Source organism: Schistocerca gregaria, chromosome 1 (assembly GCF_023897955.1).
Source record: "Schistocerca gregaria isolate iqSchGreg1 chromosome 1, iqSchGreg1.2, whole genome shotgun sequence".
Classification (NCBI taxonomy): domain Eukaryota; kingdom Metazoa; phylum Arthropoda; class Insecta; order Orthoptera; family Acrididae; genus Schistocerca; species Schistocerca gregaria.
In genome coordinates, this window is record NC_064920.1 from 501,624,794 (window position 1) to 501,645,726 (window position 20,933).

The 20,933-nt window shown below is 39.9% G+C and overlaps 1 protein-coding gene across 3 annotated transcripts in view; it reads left to right on the top strand.

The window, feature by feature from the left end:
• LOC126354066 (ATP-dependent helicase brm-like) overlaps positions 1-20,933 on the top strand; it is a 203,153-nt gene that overhangs the window by 83,990 nt on the left and 98,230 nt on the right. For all 3 annotated transcript variants that reach the window (XM_050003445.1, XM_050003454.1, XM_050003438.1), the window contains exon 12: positions 5,012-5,147. In XM_050003445.1, coding sequence (XP_049859402.1) covers positions 5,012-5,147 — 136 coding nt within the window. The remainder of the gene's footprint in view (positions 1-5,011; positions 5,148-20,933) is intronic.

The following is a 20,933-nucleotide window of genomic DNA, read 5'->3' on the forward strand; positions in this document are numbered from 1 at the left end:
TGACCCAAAGATACAGCAACATTACAAACTTTACTGTAGCACCCTAAAAAGGTAATAAATAAGTCTAAGAGTGCATGCATAAAATTTAAAGTTCAGAAATCAGAAAACAAAATAAAAAATCATTGGGAATGTGATAAAGAGGGAAACTAACAGGAAAATGGAGAATGTAATATGCATAGAAGTTAAACAAGGTGGCAGTACTGTAAAGAAACCTGAAATGGTTGCAGAAATATCAAACATTTTTGAGAGCAGCATAGGAGGTTGGCTGTAAAGGATGTGCGGATGAAGAAATGGGTCTTCTACAGAAAGCTGTTAGCAGTAGAACAGTGCAAACCTCAGTACCTCATGTTACAGTAAATGAGATTGAAAGTGTAATTAAGTCAATTAAAAACAAAAAAGTCTGTAGTTATTGATTATATTTCCAATAAAGTATTAATATACCTGTCCTTGTTTTCCCCCTAAGGTAAGTCTTTCTGCTCCCTGGGTTGGAATGACTCCTTACCCTCTCCCGTAAAACCCACATCCTTTTGTCTTTCCCTCTCCTTCCCTCTTTCCTGATGAAGCAACCGTGGGTTGCGAAAGCTTGAATTTTGTGTGTGTGTTTGTGTTTGTTTGTGTGTCTATCAACATACCAACACTTTCGTTTGGTAAGTTACATTATCTTTGTTTTTAGATATAATAAAGTATTAAAATATTATTGTAAATCCATAAGTCTAGGCTTATGTAACATATGCAATACATGTCAGCAGGATAAAATTGTCCCTGATAGACAAAAATTAGCTATAGTGATACATACTACTCTTCAAAAAGGTGATAAAAGTAAAGTCACAAGTCATCACACAAACACCCTATTAACTATCTTTTCAAAAATTCTTGGAAAAACTGGTGCACAGAATGATTATTGATTGCCTAAACTTTTCACAATATCCTCAGGTTTCATGCTGGTTTTTCTACCAAACAAGCAATTTTCTCTTTTACCAATCAAGTTTTGGAAGCCGTCAACAAAAAAATGTCACCTCTGGGTATTTTTTGTGATCTCGAAACCCTTGATTGTGTAAACCATCAAATTCCTTTGAAAAAGACAGAGTAGTATGGTTTAACAGGTACTGTCAGTTTGTGGCTTCAATTATATATAAAGTATAGAAAGCACATTGTAATGTGGAATGGCTTATTTGGAGAATGTGCTTCATCTGAGTGGAGCACCTTAAGTTGTAGTGTGCCACAAGGCTCTATTTTCATTAATGAGCTCCTACTTAGTTCCAATGCAAAGAGATGATACCACAACAATCCTCTTCGACAAATTGTCAATAAAGAGTCTTGAACAAACTGTGTACAAAGTTTTCACTGAATTCATAAACTGTTTTTCTTCACATGATGTCTCATTCACTGCAGATAAAACCCATTGTATGAGGTTCTATCACCACAAAGGAGCCTTGAAGAAATTTGCATAAAGTATAGCAATCAGTCGATACAGAAAGCTGAGGATATATCATTCCTGGCTACTTACATAGACAGCAGACGTAATTGGTCAACCCATATTCTTCGTCTTTTTAAAAGATTTATCTCAGCATCATCTGCACTATGGTTTATTGTTTCAATTGCTGAAGCAGATACCATTAAGATGTCTTACTTTGGCTGCTTTCAGTCATTGATGTCAAATGCGATTATATTCTAGGGGAATCAACCTCTCGCAAAAAGAATTTTCACATGCAAAAAAAATGACAAATAAAAAAAAAGGCCATTAGAATAATAAGTGGTGCTCACCAGAGGCATTCTTGCAGGTGCCCTGTTTTGAAGGATCCTTAACCACCGAATCACGGTATATTTTGTTATAGTTGATTGTTTTCTGTAATAACTTTTTTGTGTACAAAGACAACAGAAGACGTCACAACTACAACACAAGAACCTCGAACAGTCTGCATATTGAGCTGACAAGACATTTATTATCCGAGCATTAAGCTGTTTAATGCACTCCTATTATATATTAAATGTCTTTATAAACAATTGTCCAAATTCAAATGAATTCTCAATGAGTTCCTAATAGAGGAAACTTTTTTTACGGTACCTTACAGTTGTTGTGCAACTAGTTTTGGTTAATTTTATGGAATTCTACTTTAACGTGATTGCATTGCTCCATTCAAGAACAGTGTAATCTATGATGTCTGTATCACATTTTTCAACTTTATTGTGTTCTTAAGTATGTTGAAATTTCTCATATTAATTTGGGCACTATCATAGACAAGTGAAAATTGGATTTTTCTATTCATATATTTATTTATTGCAATATTTAGCACGATCCTGCTTCCTCTATATATTTCTCAACCTTCTACTGTGTAACACAATACAAGGGGCGTTTGAAAAGTCCACGCAAAGTCCAAGAGATGGCACCACCGGCACGTATCGAGGTCAAGTTTAGTTAGTAGCATATTTGGAAAGAACGCACACCAAATTTGAGCCATATTGGTCTATTTCTTTGTGTTTGTCATTCGTGTGAATCAAGGAAGTCGAGTGATTGTCAAAAAATGGACGAAAAAGAATTTCGTGTGGTGATTAGACATTACTTTATGAAAGGCAAAATGTCTCAGGAGACTAAAGAGAAGCTTGATAAACATTACTGTGACTCTGCACCTTGTATTAGAGCAGTTTACAAGTAGTTTCAAAATTTTCAGAGTGGCCATATGTCCACATGATACAAGTTATGCTGAATATTCTGGACACCCTGTGTAGGTTACGACTCCAGAAATCATTGATAAAATCCATGATATGGTGATGAATGACAGAAGAGTTAAGGTGCGTGAGATTGCTAGTGCTGTGGGCATCTTGAATGAACGGGTACATAATATTTTGCATAAACATTTGGACATGAGAAAGCTATCTGCAAGATGGGTTCTGCGATTGCTCATGCTTGACCATAAACAGAATAGGTGTGAAGTGTTGCAATGGTGGTTTTGCAGCTGTTCAGGAAGAATCTGCAGGATTTTAAGCATCGTTTCGTCATTTTGGATGAAACATGGATACATTACTATACTCCTAAGACCAAACAACAATCTAAACAATGGGTTACCAAAAAAGGCGAAGACCATTCCTTCAGCCGGAAAGGTTTTGGCGACTGTCTTTTGGGATTCGCAAGGGATAATCCTCATCGACTATCTGGAAATGGGAAAAACTATTATAGGTGAATATTATTCATCGTTATTGGACCATTTGAAAACCGAACTGCAAGAAAAACACTGGCGATTGGACCGCAAAAAAGTCCGTTTCCATCGCAATAATGCGCCAACACACACCTTAGCAGTTGTGGTCACAAAATTAATGGAAATAGGATTCCAACTTGTTTCACATTCCCCCTATTCTCCAGACTTGGCTGCCTCAGATTACTATTTGTTCCCCAATTTGAAGAAATGGCTGGCGGGAGAAAGATTTTGTGCAAACAAGGAGGTGATTGCAGCAACTAATAGCTATTTTGGAGACTTAGACAATTCCTATTATTTGGAAGAGATCAACAAATTAGAACAGCGATGGACAAAGTATAATTCTAAAAGAAGACTATGTTGAAAAATAAAAAAGGTTTACCCCAAACACGTAAGCAGTTTTTATTTTTACATGGTCTTTTCAAACGCCCCTCATATTGCATTAAGTTTGTGTATGTTCTGTAATTGATGTTTTATTTACATTATTATGTTAATTGTCATGAAAGTTGTGTTTGAATCCTGTACAATATGACATGTTCCATATTCTTGCCATTCACTCGCTGCCTGATCTATGGAAAATGAAATAAATAAATGTAAATCACCTTTCAAGTTGTGGCACTGATGTTGCAGTATTAAGGCAAGGAGTGATCAACATAAATAATCAAGTTAGTCTTATGTTGTTAATAAAGTAGACACATGATCTTGCGTGTATGCTCCAGTTTTTGTGTGGTTTGAAACCAGAGAAGGACAAAGTATAAAATTTCACAAAAAGAAAGCCTTATCTTTTGATCTAGTTCTCATATATATATATATATATATATTGAAATCCCCAAACCACCTTCCCTACCCTCTGGCTCCTACCCTTGCAACCACCCCCGGTGTAAAACCTGTCCTATGCACCCTCCCACCACCACCTACTCCAGTCCTGTAACCCGGAAGGTGTACACGACCAAAGGGAGAGCCACGTGTGAAAGCACTCACGTGATTTACCAACTGACCTGCCTACACTGTGACGCTTTCTATGTGGGAATGACCAGCAACAAACTGTCCATTCGCATGAATGGACACAGGCAGACAGTGTTTGTTGGTAATGAGGATCACCCTGTGGCTAAACATGCCTTGGTGCACGGCCAGCACATCTTGGCACAGTGTTACACCGTCCGAGTTATCTGGATACTTCCCACCAACACCAACCTATCCGAACTCCGGAGATGGGAACTCGCCCTTCAGTATATCCTCTCTTCTCGATATCCGCCAGGCCTCAACCTCCGCTAATTTCAAGTTACCGCCGCTCATATCTCACCTGTCTTTCAACAACTTCTTTGCCTCTGTACTTCCGCCTCGACTGACATCTCTGCCTTTACTCTTTGCCTTTAAATATGTCTGCTTGTGTCTGTGAATGTGCGGATGGATATGTGTGTGTGTGTGTGAGTGTACACCTGTCCTTTTTTCCCCCTAAGGGAAGTCTTTCCGCTCCCGGGATTGGAATGACTCCTTACCCTCTCCCTTAAAACCCACATCCTTTCGTCTTTCCCTCTCCTTCCCTCTTTCCTGAAGAAGCAACCATCGGTTGCGAAAGCTAGTAATTCTCTCTGTGTGTGTTTGTGTGTTTTGTTCATTGTGCCTGTCTGCCGGCGCTTTCCCACTTGGTAAGTCTTGGAATCTTTGTTTTTAATATATATATTCATTCCAAGACTTACCAAGCGGGAAAGCGCCGGTAGACAGGCACAATAAATTAACACACACAATATATATATACTGTGAGCTATTAATTTTGTAAATTTGCATTACAGATGATATTTGTAATTTGGAATTTTCAGATACAACAAAGAACCGAAGGGGAAAAGAATTTGATGACAGTATGTCAGAAGAGGAGAGAGCACGTGCTGTAATTGAGAAAGCCAAAGCTGAAGATGATGAGTACAAGAATTACACTGAAGAACAAACATACTACAGGTAAGTAATTTTTGAAGAGTGTACCAATTGTAATATTATGTAATAAAACCACAGAAAATAAGTGGATAGCCAACCATAGAAAAAAGTGGACAGCTAGATAATAGCAACCTTTCTGTAGAGCTGTATTTGCTTTTACAGTGATACCTGCTTAGAATATGCAGATGACCACATACATGATCTTACACACCATCAGTAAATCCAGCAAGTGAACATGTGAGTATATGTGTGGTGTAGAATGGGGGGGGGGGGGGGGGGGGGATCCCGCAGAATATCATTTTCATCTGGCAGTTGGGTGTGCACTGATTTGAATATCCCTGACAATGTGAAACTGTGTACCATAATGGAACTCACACTCAGTTTTTTTTAAAGATTTTTGTTGTGAAGCCACATTCTAAAGTGTTCCTGAGCCTTTGCCTGCCATATTATTTCTCATAATAGTGCTTGCCCAGCAAGGTATGCAGGAGAATCTCTAAAGTGTATGATAAGGTAAGAGAGTAATAGGATGATTAATTGCTGCTTAATACCAGTGTTTGACATAACATTCTGTAAATGTTACAGCTCTTTGATGCTGGAGGTGCCAAAAACCGGGGTATTTAGAAATTAAACAATGGGTAACATGTATATTGAGTGGCAAGACATGCGTTCTCCTTTTTATTCGTATTCAGTTTATCTCTTAAGTTCAGTTATCACATTCCATTATACAGACAGGCTACTGAAATTCACAGACGTGTCAGAAACTTTGCCAGGAAGATATCAGATCCAGAAATAAATCATGTTGGTGCTCTGTTACTATTTCATGAATCTGTTGCACCAGTTGAACCAAATGTCAACTGAGCTGTAGCCAACCCATGAATTAATATAACCTAGATGCAGGACAATGTCATCTGTTCACTAATGGAAACCAGTAGGTACAGTAGTGCACTATCAATTAACAGTGTTGACTGCTGTTTGCAGGAAAACATTAGACAGTTTAAGGAGTAAATGTTGGCTTAAATGTCTGGAAAAAACAGGTTTAGAAGCCAGATTAATGTGATGGTCTACACCTTCATCTGCACCCATACTCTGCAAAGCACTGTGTAGTGTGAGGCAGAGAGGATACCTCCAAATGTACTGCATACTGGGATTTCTTCCCATTCCGTTCATGCATGTAGCATGGGAAGAATGACTCCTTAAATACCTCTGCACACATAGCTTGTCCAACCTCGTCTTCACCGAGCGAGGTGGCGCAGTGGCTAGCACACTGCACGCATTCGGGAGGACTGTGGTTCAATCCCGTGTCCGGCCATCCTGATTTAGGTTTTCCGTGATTTCCCTAAATCGCCTCAGGCAAATGCCGGGATGGTTCCTTTGAAAGGGCACGGCCTACTTCCTACCCTAATCTGATGAGACCGATGACCTCGCTGTCTGGTCTCCTTCCCCAAACAACCCAACCTTGTCTTCATAATCCTACAGCAATGCAGTATATTCCTAGATTCCTCATTAAATCCTAGTTGTTGAAACTTTGTAGTAGACTTCACTCAATAACATTAGAATCCTGTATTAATGAACCAGCTTTTAAGGAATTCGCACATATAATGATATTTTTGTCAGTCCCACTGAAATTTCCATAAGAGCTAGGTTACTGAAATTCGATTTTAATGAGCCCCACTTTCAGAAAAATTCTGATTTTAAGGAATAAATATTAAACAATTTGGAAATTCAATCCTAGTTGCAATGAAATTCATAATATTTTCGAGTGAGTTGCATTAGATCCCTTGTAGAGAAAAGTCAGTAATTCACAATGGATTGTTATTGCTGGTAGATAGATCATAATAACTTATGTCTCAGACGCTGAAGTGGGTGAAGCGGGAGTGTATAGGATCACTGCTTGCAAGTTAGTGGTGCAATGGGCTGGCTTATCGCCACACCCATGCACTGTGATCAGTTTGTAGTCTGGTGTGATGGTAATTGACAAAGAATTTGTCCGCACAATGATACATTTATTTACCGTAAAGGAATACACTACCACTTAACAATATTTTCTAATAGCAAAAGTCTGTGCACAGTCTTATCATGTGACTGCATAAACAGCCAGTGCACAGTAGTTCTGCTCGAGCACTGTTCCTTGAGGGTGTATACTCCTCAGTGATTGAGCTCATTGTCTGATCACATAACCACTGGTAAAAAAAGGACGCATGAGCAGATGAAACCTGTAACAGTCTTTCTGACCTGTAAGGTCCATGTGCTTTGTGGTCGCAATAATAAAAGATGGACCAGCTGTTACCGCTGCCTACATAATTCTGTACACGTTGTGGGAACTCACACTAAGCTCAACCCACTTGGCCCATGGAAAGCAGAATCAGAGTCCAGGAGAATGCTTTACATCGCTCCATTGCTCAGCTCACATTGGCCTCCACTTGGTCTCCTGCATGCCATGCATGTCACCCCATTGCCAAAGTTGGTGTGCTAGTGCATGCCACGCACCACTTGTAGTGCTTCGAGAATTTTTGCATAAATTCTAGAACCACTCGACCTTCCACCATCTCGAGCAGACGATATTTTAGATGTGAATGGGGAGAAAGGAACCCTACCTACTGCACTTCACCTGCCTGTGTGTGCAGGTCCGAAGTTTACAGTGAGAAGACTAGACACGATGGTCGTATGGCTCCGCCAAGTACTTGTTGGTTGCGCCATGGAAGTGTAGCGCGGCGAAATTCAAAGTCGTGGTGTAGTGGGACTTTGAATTTCGCCGCACTACAGAAGTCATAATGAAAGCACACAGCAGAACCAAGAAACTTCTGTGATATTCTATGCTGTTTCGTAACTGTGACTTATTGTTAGTCACGAAAGAATAATTGAATGGGAATAGATTTTTAGTACCTTTTAACTTAAACTTGCTAGAGTCAAGACAGATGTATGATCTCTGTATAATAGAGTCATGGTTAGCAAGCCAACTCTGTTGTAAACATAACTGTGTTTCTAACATTTAGACACACGAGGAGACATACTTAACAGTATTTATTCATATGGAGAGTGAGATTTGTAAAAGTCTGATGTTTAAATATATGTCGTTAAGTGAAGCAAAAGAAACTGTGTACGTCTACTTATTTTTATAAGTAGAAAGAGTCTTCAGAAATTCCTGTTCCCAGCAATATACTGCAGAGAAGAAGAGAAAGGGAGTTTGCAGCAGCAGGCTAACCATCTAGGGAAGTCTCAAGTAAGTCGTATCATTAAAGAAGTTGAAGTTTGCACACATACTTCACCATTTCGAGTCGTCCAAAACATTAGAACATGGCGACCAGTGACAAATGACTCAATAAACAGGAATTCTAAGACCAAAAATGAGAAAAGTGGATGTTGTATGTTGCCATAGCAACTAAACCAAACACAATCAACAATTTGCTCTGAGTCTTCGGGACATGCCCCTAGTATTCAAAAGAGAAGAATTTGAATTGATAAATAGTGAAGAAGATTCCAGTGTGTTTCTCTAAGAAGAAATATACCGAGATCATTTTGACTAAGATGATCTGGTGTGTGGAGTGGATAGCTCTCACACACATCGAGGGGATGCAGATGCGGAAACCAACGTCCGAAGCCATCAGCACCAGTTAGTGTGCACCGGTGCTGACCCGCTTCCTCTTCCATTTACTGCCGCCTACGTGGAAACCAATGACCGATGCCACCGGCACCAGTTGATTTTCACCGGTGCTGATTACACATCCACTCATTGACACAGCCCAAATTCTACGCTGGGTGAGCATAAAACAGAACTTTATTGTTTAAATACAACATGGTACAAAGTGATGCATGAACTATATTAGTGTAGTTATTATACTTAAAGTTAATTTTTAATTGCTCACAAGGTCCAAAGTGAGTAAAAATATGAATAACAAACAGAAAGTTGGGGAAACTCAGGAACCAACAATGGCTATGAAAGTTACAAAAGAAGGACTTATTTTGTTGGAGTTAGTAAATTTGATCAAAACTTTAAATGATGAATTAGAAGATCAAAGTATTCAATTAAATTCTAAATTAGATGATCAGAGGACAGCTTCAATTGCTCAAAATGGTACTTTAAGTAAGGAACTAAATGCATCTCTAAGTAAAGAAATAGGTTTGGTACATTCTAGTTTAAATGCTCAGAGTGAAGTTCTAAATAATCAGAGTGAAATCTTAAATAGTCAAGCAACAGATCTATGTTTGTTCAATGCCAAAGTTGACGCACATAGCGAAGAATTTAGTAATCTATATGAAGGTATGGATGTATTAAAGACGGAATTTGAACCCTAAATAGTAAACTAGAAAATTTGAAATTAGATTTAAAGAAGGAATTGACTGATTCTTTAAATGTTCATGTAAATCAAATGTTTATTCACTTCAAACAAAAACAGAAGGATAATTTTCAGGATCTGACAAAAAGATTAGAATTGGATATTGAGGAGAAATGTTATAGTATAGAATTAGAGATTAATGAAAGGTTAGGATCATTGGAGGATGTATGTATTGCTAAGTTTAACGCTGTAAAGCAGGGATGACATACTTTGAAAGAGAGTGTTGATAACAATAGCAAACTAATGCCTGTTATTCAGTCACAAATTACAGGTGTAAGTACACGAGTAGACAGTGTAGAAAGAAGCTTCAAAGAGAAGATAGCAAGCTCTGATATCATAAATGTAAGTAGTCTGGAGGAACAGGTAGGAGAAATTATAGATTGGAAAGTCACTGAGAGAATAACTTCCGGGAATAAATCTGCTATGGCTTCTTCAAAACTTACTGATACCAAGAAGGGCAAAGATGAACTCTGGAGAGAAGTCAAACTTATCCAGGAACAAGTAGAAAAAAGAGGAACTTCACCCAGTGTTCTGTTGACTAGTGAAGTAGTTACCGATTTGGGTTATCGAGCCAATTCTCTAAATTCAAGCCTGATGGAGAGGTACATCCGACTCATTTTTTGAAAAGATTCAACCAAGTCTTGCCAAAGAACTGGGAAGATTCTAAATAAATTGAATTTGCTGTGGGGTACCTTTTAGAGGAAGTCTCAGAATTGGGTACTGTAAATATTGAGAACTTTTCTCCGTGAGGAGATTTCCAGGAGAAGGAGATTTCCAGGAGAAATTTAAAGAGAAATATAGGTAGGCTAGTGCGCAGGAGAAACTAATATCAGATTTGCGAGACCCAAAATACTACAATAATACTTGGAGCACCATGAGGAAATATTTTGAGTGGCATCTAACACAGGCAAAGTATTTAGATAAGACAATGGAGGAAGAGGGGTTGGTTCGAATTTTAATTAGACGATTACCCATCTATGCAAGTAAAGACATCTTGTGTAGTGGCTGGAAAACATTTGAAGAATTTTTATCCTTCGTTGATGCACTAGATGCCCTAAATAAAGATCATAATGAAACTTTACATCAAGGGGAAAATTCGAATTTCAAGAGGAATATTCGAATTTCGAGAGGAATAATGGCAATGGTTTCAAAAAGCATGAAGTCAACATCGCGAAAGTACACCAGTATAATAAGCAGAATTGCAATGACCATTAGCAAAAGAAGCATCCACTTTCGAATCTAGGTCCAGTAACCTCACAGAAATTTGTACCAAGTAACTCTAGAACCCAGAATGGTAGTGTAATATCCCGCTTAGATAACCAACCAATAATGAGTAATAATGAGGAAAACTTGGTGTGATCAGGATCCAGGGCCGAGGCCCAGGTCGTAGAGATACACTAGGACGCCTGGTTCATAATAAGTATGTTAATTTTATGCACAGAATACCTACAAAAGAATGGTTACTCCTAGAAGAATCAAACCTAGTTATCAACAATTCACAACCTGTAGTAGTAGGGACCATGGAGACTTCCGAAGTTAACATATTTATCGTCTCAAGGAGTGAAGTATCACTCACATCTAGTGCATTCTTTAACTCATTACAGACTAAACAGCACATACCGTTATTGCTAGTAAATGGAATTTATATAGTTGGAATAACAGGAACAAAAGTGAACTGCAGCTTTGGAAATATATTATTTCGTCAAATGCTGTTAATAGTAATCAATAGAGATATATTATTTGGTTTAGAATGGTTATTAGAATTTAAATTCATCTTAAACTTTGACGAAAATATTCAATGTTTTTTGGAAAGTGGACAGTAGATATTGGACACCATTTGTGACAGATAGCTATATTGTAAAGCAAACAACTGAGTGTTAATGTCTGCGATTAACAGCTACAGCACAACTGTCACCCAAGATCGATAATGTAGATCAAGTAACACATCAAATTGACACACAAGACAAAGTTAATGAATCTCTAATATTAAGCGGTGAACAAAAATTAGTCGTGACAACATTGTTTGTTAGAACGAGGGAGGAGAAGAAATGGGGACATCATACAAATTAGGATAGAATATGGCGATTCCAAATTTATATAAAAATCTCGTACTACTACTTTTCGATATCTTGCTCGAGAAACAGGTAAGAAAGATTACTTATTATGCTCTTGGAGTATCCAGAAAATGAAATTTTGTCAGAAAATTTTTGGCCAGATCGCTACATTAGTAAGGGCCAGTTGTACAGTCCTCGTCTAGCAGCCGCTTAAGTTCTATTCTGGAAGTAGCGCGGAAAATGGTTTGTACGAACATAACAATGCCTAACCGGAGAATAATCAGGAATAACTAAACCGGTGATTCTGGCAGGGTTATTGAAGTTAACCAGTAAATAAGTTTTGACAAAGGCAGGAATAGTTCCAAAATTAGTCATGACAACATTGTTAGAACGAGGGAGGAGAAGAAATGGGGACATCATACAAATTAGAATAGAATATGGCGATTCCAAATTTATATAAAAATCTCGTACTACTACTTTTCGATCTCTTGCTCGAGGAACTGGAGCGTATGAATGAAATGTGAAACTGTTTCTAACATGAAGCTTTTTGCTTGTTGTAGGTGTAATTGGTCTTCGCGAATTATATTCTGTCGTGTTATGAAAATGACCATTTGTGCCAAAACAGTCTCGTTTATTTGGTGTGTGTTACAATTTCTGCAGTGTTAGAAAGACCTGTTTTGTTTTATCTAGCAGACAGTGACAAAATAGACATAATCAGATTGAGAAACCACACCAGTCTTTGATACTATTTGTATTAACAGCTTACGCAGCATTAGACAACGGTATTTCAATTTTTCATGTAGCAAAACGTTTGACAAACTTTGCTGAGGTAATAGATCCTGTCACAGAAAGGAAAGCATGCCGTGTAAGGCTGTAGCAAGATTAGAGAGAAAACAATGCTAGGAGGGGGAGGAGGATTGAAGAAATGTGTACTGTATTGCTTATCTATTGTTTACTGGTTTTATGTATCATATATTTAATTTTCTGTCACCCAAAACAGAACGTTATTAGCTAACAGGAACAGGCAATAAAGAGTGCAAATATTCTGAAGAGTTCTCGTTCTCCCGATTACAAATAATCCCATCCAGTATTAATTGCGAGGTTTAAGAGGGACAGGATGATAAACTGGGAGCAGGAGAGGCACCACGGCACATTTTAATTTCCGCTGTCCTAAATATAGTTTGATGGCATCCAGTACAAAATATACACGGATGGACAATATAAGAATGCTGTGTGAAGAGGGGTGGCATGCACTCTGGCATACTTAAGACCAAATAACATGTCATACATTTGAAAATGCAATTTTTTTTTTTAATTTTTGACATTGTATCTCAAAGACTTAGTATTTCCCCGGTTTGGAAATATCGTAGATCCGTGGCTGATGTGTAGAGCAGTCTGAGTTATAGTGGTGAAGTGTGTAGTCTCCACATGACCCATGTTTACATTTAGTGATTTTGCTGTTTCCTCTTCCTTTACTAGTCTCACGTCAAATGAAAACAAAATGGATTTCTGTGGCCGGGAGCTATGAAGTCAACTAAAATACATTCACATAATTACGTTATTAGTTTCACATTTTATTTTATTTCCACTTTTCTGACAGCCATGCATTAATCGCTTTGTAGAACAATGAAGTTATTTTTATCGGTTTGCTAAAGAAATTTGGTTTTTATTAATCTTTTACGCTGAGGAAGTCAATGTGTTTGAAACAAAAGTGTTTGGTTCTACACTATCGGCTAATTTCAACTGCACACTGCATTTCAAGTGCACATTTTCATCTTCTAGCACGTATGGCATTATGCCATAGTAAAGAATCAAAAATGAGTTAATACAGTACTGGTACTCCAAGAAAATTTACATTCCGAAACCCACACTAAAAACCTTAATACCTGGTCAAGGCCTACTTCATTGTGAATCTGGACATTTAAATGTTCTCTTTAAGTTTAGTATAGTTCACGAAATTCCGATGCTCTTGGAGTATCTTCTGATGTCTTTTTTTTTTCCTTTCTTTCTCTCTCTCTCTCTCTCTCTCTCTCTCTCTCTCTCTCTCTCTCTCTCTCTCTCTCTCTCTCTCTTTTTAATGACGTAATGTAAGATCTTTTAATGTTTTAAACTTACGAACATATGGACTTCCTGCGTCATAGCAGCTGCCAAAGCGCGGTGGTGCCTGTTATCTGGCACTATCTGACGACTACTGAAATGAACCTATTTCTAACAGGTTGTGGGAAAATATTGCGAATGGTGGTTTGAAAAGTGTTACATTCAAAATAAATTTCCTTTTATGCAAGTTGAACTATGTACGAGAATGTAGGATAAATTTCTTAAATCCCAGAGCATTTGATGACGAGCCATTTAGAAGTATTTCGAGCCCAGAAGATCAGACATTCATGTCGTTATTATGAGCAAATTGATGTAGTGCTACAGGAAGCTCTCTCTCCTTTGCGGTATCTAATTTATTGTGGAAAACTTTGTGGACAAGTCACTGGACTCGCCTAAAAATTTTACTTGCACATTTGTGTGATATATCTTAAAGTGTAACACGCACAAAAAATATCAACATTATATGTGAAAGCTTAGCTTCTCTTGCAGCTTATTAACTGTAGAGATCAATATTACATGTGAAAGCTGTGCTTTTTTTGTAGCAACACTCTGTGTATTAATTTAAAACATTAAAACTTAAGTAAGTCGTATCATTAAAGAAGTTGAAGTTTGCACACATTCTTCACCATTTCAAGTTGTCCAAAACATTAGACACTAACTTGTTCTGGCTGTAACTACAGCTGTGCAATTCAGGCATTTTTTGGCACAGCTGCCACCTTGGAGAGTCGAGCTCAGGAGCTGTGAGAATGGGCCAGTGACCAGCTTGCAGCTAGCATGTTCAGAGCTTGCTCACTTCGTGGTGACATCAGTGTGAGTGTGATGGCAGTGCACAAGTCCACAGTGATTGTGCAGCTCTTAGTGATATCGCCACATGGGAAGGCAGAGCATACAGTGGGTGTGTCCGCATACAGCCAGCTAGTGACAGCAACGGCAGACTGTGTACGGTCCATAGCCATATGTGGTTTGTCTCAGTAGACATTAGCACACCATCAAAGTCTGGTTGGCAGTTAATATAACAAAACAAAGTGCTCATGAGTTGCACAGTTAACACAATGTAGAGAAATAAAGCATCCACAAAGCAACTCTGTTCAGAGTTCTCTGAGGTCTTTGGCACAGACTGTCGCAGAAACACAGTGCTATTAAGTCCAACCTCAATGTTCGAGACAACATAGGAAGGGAACTGCACAAGTGTCTTAACTCGCACGAGCACTGTGTTGTTACTACTCAAATGTGGGTCCTGTAACTGCAAAGGACTAGTCTGGTGATGTGTAAGTCTAGAATTCAACAGGGATACCAATATGGAAAAAAGCACAGCAGTTGATTCAGCCACAATGCCCGATGCGCTGGAGGCAGATCCCAGAGCTGGAACAGACAAGCTGCCAGTGAGACAGGAAGTGATGACAGGAGATTGGCAGATGACATGGTTTGCTGGGTAATGAATCTCTGAAGGAAGTGGGAGCTCAGGGACCATATACTAACCCCACATCGCAGCTGGGGTGCATGTGGGCTGTGCCATGCACTGTGACGTTACTACACAGCAGGGTGTTTGAAGTGGATGTGGCGGCTGGCTGCTGGTTGGTACACTTGTGGTGGGCACACACCAGGCAGTAGCACTGGCTTCCTGGGTGAGGTGGGGGAGGCTGAGGTGCACATGATGGTGCTGTGACAGCTCGTAGCATCCATTCATTGCTGGTGGATGCAGATGCAGTTTTTGCTTGGAAGGCCATGCTGTCGGGTAGCAGGGGAAATGACATCAATCGACTGGTTGCCTTCCACCAGTTCAAAGAAATGACCAGTTGCTGGAGACAATGAGACATAAGCCGATGTGACTCAGTTGATCGACACTTCACTTGGCTCGCCATTGTACTCAGAGTTGAATATTTTTTTAACTGTGGGTTATCACATGGTGCAGCTCCAAGTATGGCAGCCAAAGTGATGGCCTTAGTGCTTCAGTGTGTGATATTACATGTGTACAGCACTACAGATCAGTGTGTACAGATTCTTTGCCGGAGCCATGCTGCATCTTTGTGCGTGGTTGGAGCCTGGCCATATGGGTGCATAGGTATTTTACCAATAGTGGAGTCGAGGCATCGTGTTGCTGTAGTGTCTTCTCCATTAAATCTCCAGGAATGGCAAGCTGTTGTTCATAGATGACATCAGCAGATGTGAAGCACCAATCTTTTCATTTGGCATTATTCGCTGACCGGGGAATAGCATTGGAAGTGCTTCTGTCCAGGTAGTGCTATAAAAAGTTAGGGAGGCTTTCAGCATCCTGTGAAGCCGTTCGACCATGCTGTTAGATGCCAGGTGCTAGTTAGTGGTTCTGTGCACAACACACAGTTAGGTGACGTACGTGAACAAAACACAGATTGGTGACCTCGGTCTTTAGTGATGTGACTGCGACACCCAAAGGGTGCCACCCAGGTGTCAAAAAGGATGGTGGAGACAGTCTCAACAATGATTTCAATTATGGGTGTTGTCTCCTGCCAACAAGTGAAATGGTCCAGCATTGTCAGCAGGTACCGCTTGCCATGGGGCAGAGGAAGTGGGCCCACAGTATCCACATGGACATGTGCAAAGCAGTGTGTCGTGTTGGGAAAGATGCCAGTGGGTGCATTGGTGTACCTCTCGCGTTGGAATATTGGCATGCTGTGCTGGTACATGCCCATTGACGGCAGTATTTATGGAGTCCTGGCCAAGTAAAGCAGGTGGTGACAAGTGACACAGTAGTGTTGACACTGGGTTGTTACAGATCATAGAAAACTGTGGCACATACTCCAACTGACATGGTGAACATTTGGTGGCGGTGGCCCAAAATGAGTGAGCGATAGGCATGTGGTCAGTGTAAATATCAAAAGGAACAGGCTTCTACAGACAGGCAGAAGTATTTTACTGTCTCATATACTGCAAGCAGCTCATGATCACAGACACTCCTAGCACATTATGACATTGATAGCTTCTGTGAGAAGAAGCTGAGTAGATACCAGCTGCTGCCAACATGCTGCTTAAGCAGTGTGCCTGTGGCAGTCTGGCTGACATCCACAATCACAACCAGTTTAGCATCATACACTGGGTGAGGCCACAGTGTTACTTCTGCAAGGTTCCATTTGTTCCAGCAAAGCTTTTTTCTATTGTGACCATCAAGCACACAGGATGCTGTGTCTTTTGCATGCCCATGTGCATTGCACTGTTGCCAGAATTTTGTCTAAATGTTAAATCTGCGGTTCGCCAGTGTATGCTGGGCACCGCTAATCTGTGCTGGCTGTAACTGAGGCTCTGTCATTTGAGCATTTCTTGGCATGGCTGCCACATGAGGAGTACCTTCGGACATTCTCAAGTTCATATGGAAGGAGGGCCTAGCTGAGCAGTAGTTGGCACTATGGGCAAATCACCAGCACCCAGTGCAGGCTTTCATTTACTAGTCATTCCTCTTACACATTTTCTATTCTCCTCTCCCCCATAGTTTTGAATGTACATGTGATATTCTTGAACAGTTTTATGTGAAAATTTTACATACCTGGAAATTCTGCTGTCACAGGATACAAAATATGTTTGCTGTCATCCAGTCTATGATTGACTCACCATTAGAATTTGGTTTGTTACCGATTTTACAACACTGAGTGATCATCCCAGTCATCGGATCAAAGAGAGAGAGGGGGAAGGAGAGTATTTTGTATTTGACGAGATGTTGCTGTTTAAATAGAATGATACTTATTTCATTGTTGAGCTGCCAGTCCGTACAGATGTCACGAATTTCAAATGTGTATGGTGTTATCATTTCCTAAACATTTTACAACACTATGATTACTTGCATAGTAGCCTACTTGTGTGGTATCAAGCAAGCGAAGTGACTGAAAGCTACAAGCGAATGTTTAACAGGTTCCAATCAGCCCACAGTGACTGTTGTAGTCACCCAGAAGCCGTAGATTTTTCAACTTTTTTGTGTGGCTCATGCTTACAAGATGAAGGAGAAAAAGATACTACTATCTGTTTCAGAAACATCATCATCAATTTTGGATCCAGCCTTAGAATTTATTCGTTCATCAAACTATCCCCCACTTTACAACAAACTTTTGCGATGAAGAAGCACACTGCAAGAACAAATGTGTCAGAAGTGATCACTCCTCTAAAACGTGTTTCAAGTCGTGTATGGGAGTGATCACCCTTGTAATGTGTGTTTCAAGTCACGTAGCACTTTGCAGGCGCAAGAACATTTATCTATTGGCTCTCCGAAGAACTAAAAGAGCAAACAGCTAATTTCAAGCTGTCACTGCTCAGAAATAGTGCGTCATGAAGAAACAGCACTCAGAGATTTGTTGAGTGCTGACTATTTATGGAAATCATAGTAGTACCGTAATATCTGTGGGTACTGACCAAAATGTGTTAACAACAGTGACAGTGCCCATAAAATGGAGAAAAGGGAAACTGTTGGGTGGAGGGTGTGGGTACAGTGGGTTAACAGGGACTGAGGCCAGGAGGGTTACTTCAGCGAAGGATGTGTAGCAAGGGTAACTCCCATCTGTGTAGTTCAGAAAAACTGGTGGTGGAAGGGACGACCCATATGGCCTGCGTTGTGAAGCAGCAATTGGTATCAAGCATGCTATGCGACTGGGTGATCATCTTTGTTCTTAGCCACCTGGTGGTGGTCATTCATTCTGGTGGACGGCTGATTGGTTGTCATACCAACATAAAAAGCTGTGCAGTGCTTGCAGCAGAGTTGATATATGACATGGCTGCTTTCGTAGGTGGCCCTGCCACTGATGGGGCTAGATAAGCCTGTGCCAGGACTAGAGTAGCAACTGCTCAGTGGGTGGACTGGGTAAGTCTTGCATGTTCTTGTCTCTGCATATATGCCATCCACATATAGCCAGGCTGTATGGAAGCAATTATATGGTGTGGAAGGGATGCCAGCTGTTGAAATGCAGGTATTTTTGGTGGCTACTGGGTTGAATATGGACAGAGGTGTGGATGGAACCATAAGAGAGGTGGATCTAGCATCCAGGAATATGCCGTGTAGGGTTGAGGAGAACCAGGTGAAACAGATGGGATCAAAGACATTGAGATTGTGGAGGAATGAGGATAAGGCGTCCGTGTCATGAATTGGCATAGGAGCGTGGCGTGTGTTCAAAGATATGCCGCATATGTGTTTATATACATTCTCTTCAAAGGAGTAGTAGTAGTGACTCAGGATATATATACATTCCCTTCAAAGGAATAGTAGTTGTATGTCAGGATATAGATGCAAGGTGCATGAGGAATGTGGTAATGGGTTTGGAGTCTGAAGGTAGTGCTCAATAGCGACAGAACCATGGGCATGAGAGATGTTGGCGTATAGGGAGGTAACACAACATTCCAGGGATCTAGGAGGTAAAGGGGTGGGAATGGTGTTGAGTCAGTGATAGAAGTTATTAGTGCTTTTGATGTGATGTGAGAGGCTACATTTCAGGCAGCTGGTTGGAGTTGTTGGTCAAAAACATTGGAAATTCTTTCAGTAGGGACAAATAACCAGTTACAATGGGATGTCCAGGATTTTTTGGTTTGTGAATTTTGGGGAACATGTAAGAGGAGGGTGTGCAGGTCGTCTTTCTGTAGAGAGGGAGATGGAGTTGGAACAGGTTCTGGGATGGGCCTAAGGATTTCTTTGGGGGTTGATGGTTCTGTGGGTCTTCTGGGATGGGATCAGTATCACAGAGCTTGTAAATGGAAGAACCAAATAGTTGGTAGTTGCTAAAAATCATGTGGGTGAACGGCCTGCCTGAAATATACAGTTACCTCAGAACCACACAGTTTAATGCTCAGATGTGACATCTGATGTGATAAGCTGTGCAGCTAAACCAAAGGTATGTAGGCCTCTTAAGGACTTATGAACCATGCTCTTACAAATAAAATTGCTTCCTGAAATGAGAAATGGATGTATTTCCATAGGTGGTATCTGTCTCTAGTCAATGGACTGTTTTTTAGCCCAATGTTACTCTTCTCAGAAAACTTGGTGCTTGTTTTATACTACAAAGGTAAGTCATTTATATATATGAGAAATAGTGGTGGAGTAAGGAAAGACCACTGGGGGACTCCGTGTAGTACAGTGCCATACTCAAACCCTGCCCCTTCACCTGCTTTGCTGCTCTCATCCAAAATTACTTTCCCACTGCCCCTCAGATGCCATAGTGGCACGCTTTGTTGAGCTGTGTTTCAACAAAAGTTTAGCTGTTGAGCTGTATTTCAACAAACGTTCAACTGGATGTGCGTCACCAATGGCTGATGCCACAGCTTGATATGGATTCCACAGATTACATATGTATACAATATGTAGCATCCTCACATCGTGGTATGTAGGTTCTGGGTTCGATTCCTGGTACTGCCTGGGATATTTCCTTGGCAGGAGGACTGAAACAGGCTGGTGGCAGGACTGGAACGAGGTACACTGACCCTCGTGATGCCAATCGAGGAGCTACCTTATGGAGAAGTGGTGGCTTCAAGGTCAATAAAGCCAACAACAACAGGGAGAACATTGTACTGACCCCAAGCCTCTCCATATTCTATTCAAATTATGCCATTTGCAGAGGATGACAAGGTGATCAAAAACAGAGCTTTGCTTTTTGCTTCACCATCTTTGAATCAGTTGTACTGGACATGATCATGCTTTGTTCTGTTCTTGGCCATCTAGATCTCTGGACCTGACACCCAGGCTTTCTTTCTATGGGGTTATTTGGAAAACCTTGCCATATGTTCGGCAAACATACCAAAAACAGTTCCAGAACTCAAATAAGGATTTTTGAAGTGCTCATATCAGTGATCCAAACATGCTTTAGAATATACGGCATGAAATGGATTACTGTTTGATCATCTAACCACTGAGATTCATATAGAACCTATGTAAAGCATTTAAATTTGATTTTAACTTTTTTTTTTTTTTTACATTCTCTGTATTTTCTATTGATGCACTGCTATATGTTAAATAGTTATAGCCATTTGGAATCACCAAAATCGTTGTGGATTGCTTTGTATTATGAAATGTTATGATCCTGTCAGATGTGTAATTAATTTTAAAATGAAACTTTAAAAAAAAATAGACATGGATCAGTTAGACAGATCAACTGCAGAGTTCGAAGCTTTGGTACAGCAGTCATTATAAGTGCTGTGTCAGACACATTGCATTCTCAGATCACATTTGGTATTGGCATACAGTGAGTATTGTTGATTTTGAACCCCCTACAATTGACTGTAGCAATTATAATACAGAGTGTTCATAAAGTCCAGGAACACTTGCAATCTTGTATTACACAAGAGCTAAACATTGTACAGATTTCATACATATTGCATTTTGA